The 8361-nt window shown below is 39.2% G+C and overlaps 1 protein-coding gene across 1 annotated transcript in view; it reads right to left on the reverse strand.

The window, feature by feature from the left end:
- The window catches only part of LOC107737670 (agrin-like), a 283048-nt gene extending 279452 nt beyond the window's left edge, over positions 1-3596 (reverse strand). Inside the window, exons 1-2 of the mRNA XM_016549260.1 lie at positions 3161-3596; positions 1829-2090 (exon numbers count right to left, since the gene is read on the reverse strand). Of these exons, the coding sequence (XP_016404746.1) occupies positions 1829-2090; positions 3161-3361 (463 nt within the window). The 5' untranslated portion in view covers positions 3362-3596. The remainder of the gene's footprint in view (positions 1-1828; positions 2091-3160) is intronic.
- Positions 3597-8361: the final 4765 nt, after the last annotated feature.

Below are 8361 nucleotides of genomic sequence, written 5' to 3' on the forward strand. Positions count from 1 at the left end.
TATATATAATGAATCTCTATTATAGATCAGTGGTTCTATAGTATTTTGACGCTCTGCGCCGCTCACGTCCGGTGTAGACACGGTGTTAGGAATCGTGTTTTCCCTTATAAGGAAGGATTCACGCTTCGGGCACACCCCCTAACTCTTCGCCCACACCCCTCCCCCCGCTCGCCCCCGCCGATGTCACCGTCAATCGCAATGTTTCACTGTAGACATCGTCCGATGCCAATTTTGTAGACATCACCCAATCCTAGCTGGTATGTGCTTCATATACCAAGAACTAATCAGTTTGGTTTACTTGAAGTTGTAGTTCACCAAATAATATGAATTCTATTAGAAACAGTAGCTCAACAGTTGTCGAGCAAGAACAGACATCACTGATTCTCACGTCAAGCAAACAAGTTTGAGCTTTCATTGACCATATTTAATGTGCACTATGTGTGAGCTGGTCAATACCAATGTGAATAAAAGCCTAAATTAAATCTGTTGTCTATGTCTATGAGCTTTTTGAAGCCTCAAAGTTTTGGTATAATGAACTTTTAATGGAGGGACAGAATTGTGCATTAACACTAACCAGGAAGTAAACTAAATCTTCTCAAAAATCTATATTATCTATCTATATCTATATTTTATGTTTTCGGAGTTATGTGTGCAAAATAATCAACACTTGCTACTTTTTATTCAGATCACAGCATCTAAATAGACTATAGTGTTGTTATTTGAATAAATGTTACCCACTTCAGATGTTTGCCCCTAAATGACACATAAAAACACCACAAACCATGGTTTCAAATTTTAAAAGTCAATCAAGCTATCTCTTCCTATTAAAGTGGTTGATTCTCAGGCAGAAAAAGCTGAAAACTGGACCAGACTTGATGTCAATATTCAAAAGTCTAGACAATACAACCTGCCAAACAGAGAGGATCTAGAGTGCTGATTTACAGAATCGATTAGGCCTATAAGAGTGATGTTAGCTTCGAATGCTCTGTTGTATTCCAGACTAATGTGCATTTTCTCTGCTCGTACGGCAACCAGCATAACTACAAGCACTGCTGATTTACAAAATGGAAAAAGGAACTCACCATTTATAGTAGAAGGACAACCACTATTTCACATTCACATTAATAAACCAAAAGCACTTTGAAAAGACACAGAAGTTTGGACATCAGTCTGGCCTTATTCATTCAACTGTTCTTTCCCACAGAGACAAACTTTGCTCTGATGGTCTGGCTTTGAGAAGGTGGAAATAAGCAGTGACTGCCATCATAATACAGATACAGGGGCCCTTGTGAGGGCCCTATAGCTTGAAGCTATGCGGTTATGTTTTAGTATCTCCACTCTTACTCTATAAATGATTTCCCTCAAGGAAAGGTAGAGGTTTGGACTTTCACTCAGGTTAGTCAAAGGCCCTGGAGGTGGCTCAGTTAGCGAACAGACACACCCTCCTTCGAGAGCACTGACTGTCAGTGGCTGATTGCTAGTGACGGTGCACATGATATGCTTTGCTTTTAAGGCCCCGGGGCCCAAGAAATTCAATAAGCGTTGCCAGCTAACAAAAAAGTTGAGAGAAGAACAAAAAAACTGGTAAAAAGTTTCATTTGGAACGCTATGATTGCTGTATTAATATAATGTAAATGGTTAATGTAATGTCACAAAATGCGAACCGCTTCATTAGGTAGAATAAAGATGCAGTTAGAGCAGAAAACACCACCTGCTTTTGCAATCAGGACCGCCGTCACCACCACGGGAGCTTTCTAACTCTCAAATCTCTACACGGCCAGAAGATGTGAGTTACAGCTTTATGCTGAATCAGGAAAGTGTTTTTTACCTTCAACGCAGTGCTCCACCTCCTCCAAGTTGCGGAGAGTAATCCTCATCAGGCTCGAGTTGAGCATCAGTTCGTTCTTGTGGCTCGGCCACATGAACTCAGGGGCCAGGTTGACAAAGAAAATGCGCGTATCTCCGGTGGCCACCTGATTGTCGCAAATATGGGGGTCTCCGAAACCGCCGATCATCACCTTGTTTCCTCCGTCCAGCAGCACCTCTCCATTCACCATGGTCTTGCCTTTTAGGTAACGCCATACCCTGACCTTCAAACAGGGGAAAGACAACATGAGATTAAGAAAACACCATTTTCTGCAGATCAAGGTCACTTTCTTGCACATTCCAAAGCGGCCACCTACCGCCAGCTGCATAAGACTCTGCAATCTAACTCTGCACTACACTTACAATGCGTTTCTGATTCATATATGCCTCAGTGGTGGTCCAAAAGCATGAGACCACATTGAAAATATTTAAAACAAAAAGTTATGATGTGAAATGAATAGGAAAGATAAGATTCTAGACTATTCCTAGGTCACATATCAAATTTAAGCAAATACGTGACTCTTGTGAACTGGTCAGATGTCAAATTGCTATGTTTACGATATATTTGTTCATTTAAAAAATGCAAAAAAGAAGCATTTTTCACTAGTATCAGACTTTAGCGAATAAGCTTTGCAGTGTTATATGAAATGATGGTAGGAAGAGCTGCAATTTCAGATTGCTCTTCTTTTCACACTTTTTATGTCCTAGTGATTAGTTTCTGCAAGACTTTGATATAGTGACCACATTCAGATATTTCTAACAAAGTAAGCCCATGATTACATGATAATTGCAGATAATTGAACCCGAAGCACTAATAGAGCTTGAAAGGACATCAAGTCACTGCAAAGGCTGTTTAGGTTCCTTGTGTATGAAAGATCAAATTACAGGTGGATCAAAGTAGGACTGTGGACATTTTTCATCAACTGAGCAAAACCAATGTCCACACCTTACAAAAACCCATTAGGGCGAGATTTAAACAAGTCCCTTTTATTTACAATTATATGCATTTTATGTGGTTGCAGCTACTTGGTGTTCATGATATATTAGACTCAAAACCCACTGAGTTGCCCATTTAGACAGCATTATACATGTTACCATGATATGCTGCGAGTTTCAGACCAGGTCAACTCAAATATTAGGCTGGTAGCTTTCGTCTATATGTCTAACAGGTGATATACATTGCAACACAGCTGCACAGTAACCATTGAAGTATAAGCTTAGACGAAGTACATATTTACCTTTTTTACTTTCACTTTGATGCATTTGAAGAGTGTCTTGGTGCGCAAAGTCTTACCTTGCAGGAATAAGTGTTGTGCACCGGATCCATGTTCAAGATCTCCTCTACAGTCCCAGTTAAAACTATATACGCCTCTTCTTCTCGCTTTTCCAGCTCCTTTTCTGAACAACTTCCATGACAACGCTGACTCAAAATCACAAAAACAACAGCAAACGACCAAACGGGCCAATAAAACGCCTTTTTCCGAGAAAAGCCCATGGTCAAACCAAACGGATGAAAGAGAAAGTTAGGAACTCTCAAGGCAAACGCCGGACGAGTTATGCAGCAAGTTTGATGTAAATAATAATCCGACCGCGCGCTGCTCTCTGTCTTCTTCAAACTTCACTGCGATCTGCGCTCATATCTGCGCTGAGTGAACGCGCGAGCATCAGTCGGCAGACAGAGAAGAATAGAGAGAGGAACGAGGAATGCCTCTGCTCACCCCCCTCGTGCGCACACTCGCTGTCCTTTCAGAATGACGCTCCTTTCACAGGGCATTTGCATGCAATCTGAATTGCTGATAAGAGCGGCGGAGGGGGTGATTTCAAGCTCACTGGAGAGAAGCGGGTGTAAAACGCCACCCCTTGGAGAGATTGTGCCAATTCGGACAAATGAACCGGTCTAGAGGATTACAGATATAGTGAATTCTGAGGATAATATTATTATAATACTATTATCACGTTTTGTTCTACAACATACATAGTCACACTTCAAAGGTGAACTTTACAGACGCTTAAAAAAAGCCTGCTAACAAAATTATATTAAAACTACAACGGCACTCGGATTTATCATGCATGTAAACTCACATTATTGTGGTAGTTGTAGTCCATGTGAAGAAACCTATTAGCAACTTACATTTTTCAAAAAAAAAGGGGGTCACATTTTATTTTAAGGTCCAATTCTCGCTAAACAACGACTTTTGCCTCAATGAACTCCTAATTTGCTGCTTATTAACAGTTAATAAAGTAGTTGTTAAGTTTAGACATTGGGTAGGATTAGGGATGTAGAACATGGTCATGCAGAATATGTGCTTTATAAGTGTTAATAAACAGCCAAATGTTAATAATAGGCATGCTAATAAACAACTAGTTAATAGTGAAAGTTGGTCCCTATACTAAAGTGTTACCAAAAATGTTTTATTAATACCAATAATAATTTTAGATATATTGGAGTCAGAAATATTTTGATCTTTTATATAGTTTATATCTCGAAAATCTGAGAAAAAAATGAACATACTTCAAGAAGCAATTTCCAATCTTATATTCAGTTTATATACTACATATATATATATATATATATATATATATATATATATATACTACATATATTATACCATTTTTTCCCTCCAGATTTTGTTGTAAGAAAAATTGATATAAGCATTATGAGGTCAAATTTGGCCAGCAAGTGTTGTAATAAGAAGTATGCAATCACAAGCAGTCCCAGCCAATAATTACATATTAAGCTCATGATGTTCATTAAAATTACTTGGTACTTACTCATGCAATTACAGTACACTGCAAAATGCACTGTAAAGTACAGCATAACCAAATAAACAAAAGCATTTAACCTTAACACAAATAGTTGTACCAACTTTCTACTTAACATCTAGAGAGGCAGATGAGTAACGCTGTTACTAATACAAGAATCATTCTGACACACGCAACTGATAAAACCCTTACAGTTGCTCCCAGTTCTAAACTGACAGTGCATAAATTTCCACCCTTTCAAAAGCTGTAATTTTACTACCCGTCCATCTATTCCTGGAAAATGACAGGGTGTGGAATCTGTGGTTGCACTGATATATTTGTAGGAATACTCTCATTTTAATGGCACCATGCCCTGGCCCTTAATTCTTACACAACAATACCAATAGTTTTTAAAAGATTATTTAAAACACAGGTTTGTGTTATTGCCAATGCTTGACAAAGGTGTGAATTATTACTTCAGACAGCGGCTCAGTGAAGAATATTTCTATATACTGTAGGTAACTTAACATTTTAATACATTATTAATGTAATCAACTTTACTGGCTCTCCAAGCTGATGTATAACCACCTTTCTTCCATGTTCAAACAGTTGCATGGTCCTAAGATCAGATTACTTTTTCACTGGAGAAAGCAATATTATGAACAGGGGACTGGAAGCAATTTTTATTTTAGCTGGAAGCAATGGTTTGAAGTTAAAAATGTGTTAATGATGAATTTGTTTCTACCAAACACAGATGTTCACTTCACAAGATGTCAGTTGATGAAAATGGAGTCAGGCTATTTGTGAATTATTGTGATGTTTTTATCAGCTGTTTGGACTCTCATTCTGACGGCACCCATTCACTGCAGAGGATCCATTGGTGAGCAAGTGATGTAATGCTAAATTTCTCCAAACTGATGAAGAAACAAACTAATCTACATCTTGGATGACCTGAGGGTGAGTAACTTTTCAGAAAATTTTCATTTTTGAGTGAACTATTCTTTTAGGTGTCTATGAGTTTTTATACGATCAATAAAACAAATCTCATCTAAGACTGGAGTCCTATATACCCACCCACTCACTCTCTCGTTCACTTTCCTGTAACATAATGAAGTCAGCCCACATAAAGCCCATTACAGTCAAGCTCATTTGAGAAATATCATTCAAACTGAAATATCACCCCAGTGAAATCACTCCATCTACTTTGAAACAAGCGTAGGAGTTCAACATTTCTGGAAAACTATTGCTGCACTTCACAATGTGAAGAGAGTAATACTGCCTATGAATTGATGTGAAAGCAAAAGACTCGCACCGTAAGCCACAAACACCACTGTTGAAATTCAGGTAACATAAACCATCAGCATCTCTGTCTCAGCTTGAGAGCTTTTAACATCACAACAACAGCTCGCTCCTGCCCACAAATGTCACCACAAAAGGTTTCGAAAATAAAAAAAATAAAACAAGTATTAACAAGCTCACCCAGAGGAGACATTTTCTTCAGCACCATGCAAGTCAAAGCATAATCGGCTTGACGGATGCAATTATTGTTTTAAATTCAGTTTAGCTATATTCCCTTTAGTCATTTATTATTTGGATTTTGCTTCCTAAACTCTCTGGTGGCATTCCCACTTGTCGCTATGCTATGATGGGGGATCTTTACTTTATTCACAGAGTGATGACTGATTGTAATGTGGGTTAATGTGCAAAAAAAATTAAAACAATTCATGGCTTGTGATGCTGGAGATGCAGTAGATCTTGCTGAATCACATACTGCTGCAGTGTTTGACCTATGGGCTATTGGAAACGCATTTTCTTACCAAAGGCCTCTTCATTCAAACAGTTCTTACAAAACATACATGCATAAACAAAGTTACTCAGAAGAGCTTTCTGTTTTGCCGTTGTTTTTGCAATAGAAAGCATAATAATTCATGAGTCTGCATCGATTTACTAACACGACTGTGAAGGATTACAAAATTTGAAGCACTTTAGTGCTTATAGGAGAATGTAAATGGTTTAAAAAGCAACAGGGTAGATTAATGCATTGTCTATACATTTACAGAATTATATCTATCTTCTAAAATACTATATTTTTTCTGATTATTTTGGTATTTATTTAATGTAAAAAATAAAATGTGAAACTCTTCCATCTCATTTCTAACATTGCTACGGTTTGTTCCTTGTGTGTGTTGCACCTGCATTAATGTCTGTCAGATGTCTATTTATTTAATTTAGGGATTTTTAAAAGCTTTGTGGGTTTTATTTTAATGCCACTCTTTGCTTTCAACTCCTAAGTATTACAAACATTGTGTATTTTTGTGAAGACTAGTGTTAGCCATAAAGAGTTTTGGCCAAGCACATGATTGTTCCCATGTGTGGTCTCCAATTCTTCTCTCTGCACGCAACTACCTCGTACAGACAATAAAATCACATTGTTATTTTTCATTTGAATCCTTCAGTTCTCTCCAAACATCTCAGCAACACACAGTCTGTCAGCTGAAAGTGAAACATGATATTTTGACCATTCTGACAACAGGCTGCGAGCAACCCAGAATCTCTTTGACGTGCCACAGAAAAACAACCCCGCAGTGCCAACACCAAGATAATGCCAGTCAACAGCTCACAAAGAAGACGTGTGACATCTGTATCACAGCAATATGCCCGCCAATGGCACTATATGTCACTACTACACTGAATGAAAGCCATACAGTGGGTACGGAAAGTATTCAGACCCCCTTAAATTTTTCACTCTTTGTTATATTGCAGCCATTTGCTAAAATCATTTAAGTTAATTTTTTTTCCTCATTAATGTACACACAGCACCCCATATTGACAGAAAAACACAGAATTGTTGACATTTTTGCAAATTTATTAAAAAAGAAAAACTGAAATATCAAATGGTCCTAAGTATTCAGACCCTTTACTCAGTATTTAGTAGAAGCACCCTTTTGATCCAATACAGCCATGAGTCTTTTTGGGAAAGACGCAACAAGTTTTTCACACCTGGATTTGGCGATCCTCTGCCATTCCTCCTTGCAGATCCTCTCCAGTTCTGAATTTAAGGGGGTCTGAATACTTTCCGTACCCACTGTATGTAAACTTGCATGAATATTCACAAAGGACTGCTTTCAATAAAACTAAGTCCAGGTGGTCTGGACTGCATCAAAATGACCAAGAGAGATCAGACATGAGTTCACACACTCTTAAAAAATAAAGGTTCCAATAGGGTTTTTTTTTTTTTTTTTTGCTTCCCCGAAGGGAACGAGACGCTGCGTCGAAAACGCTAAGGGAACCCCTCCAACGTGACCACGCTCTGAATCAGATGTGTAATCAGTCCAATGGATGGGTGAGACGTCACGGGCGGGGTGACGTAGTGACCAGGAGCATAAAAGCACGTGCGGTGAAACCGGCATCAGCTTCTAGGAGTGAAGCAAGCGCCGGCAGGGATGCTGGAAGTATGGCCCTGAGACGCAGCATCTCGTTCCCTTCGGGGGAACCATGGTTACATGCGTAACCTGGAGACGTTCCCCTTCAGGAACTCGAGCTGCGTCGAAGCGCTAAGGGAACGAGAATGCCCACGCCGCCAGACTTGCAAATCCCTGCCTAGTGTGGAAGAGCACAACTAAGGTGAGAGAAAGGGAAGAGGGTGTCTTCCCACTGAATGGTCACCGAGAAGGGCGTGGTAGGCCGCAATGGCCACCACGAAGACCTCTAGGGTGGAGTGGGTCAACCCTGCGGATAAACAGGCCTGCAGGA

The sequence above is a fragment of the Sinocyclocheilus rhinocerous genome, unplaced genomic scaffold (assembly GCF_001515625.1).
Source record: "Sinocyclocheilus rhinocerous isolate Xijiao unplaced genomic scaffold, SAMN03320098_v1.1 scaffold72, whole genome shotgun sequence".
Taxonomy (NCBI): domain Eukaryota; kingdom Metazoa; phylum Chordata; class Actinopteri; order Cypriniformes; family Cyprinidae; genus Sinocyclocheilus; species Sinocyclocheilus rhinocerous.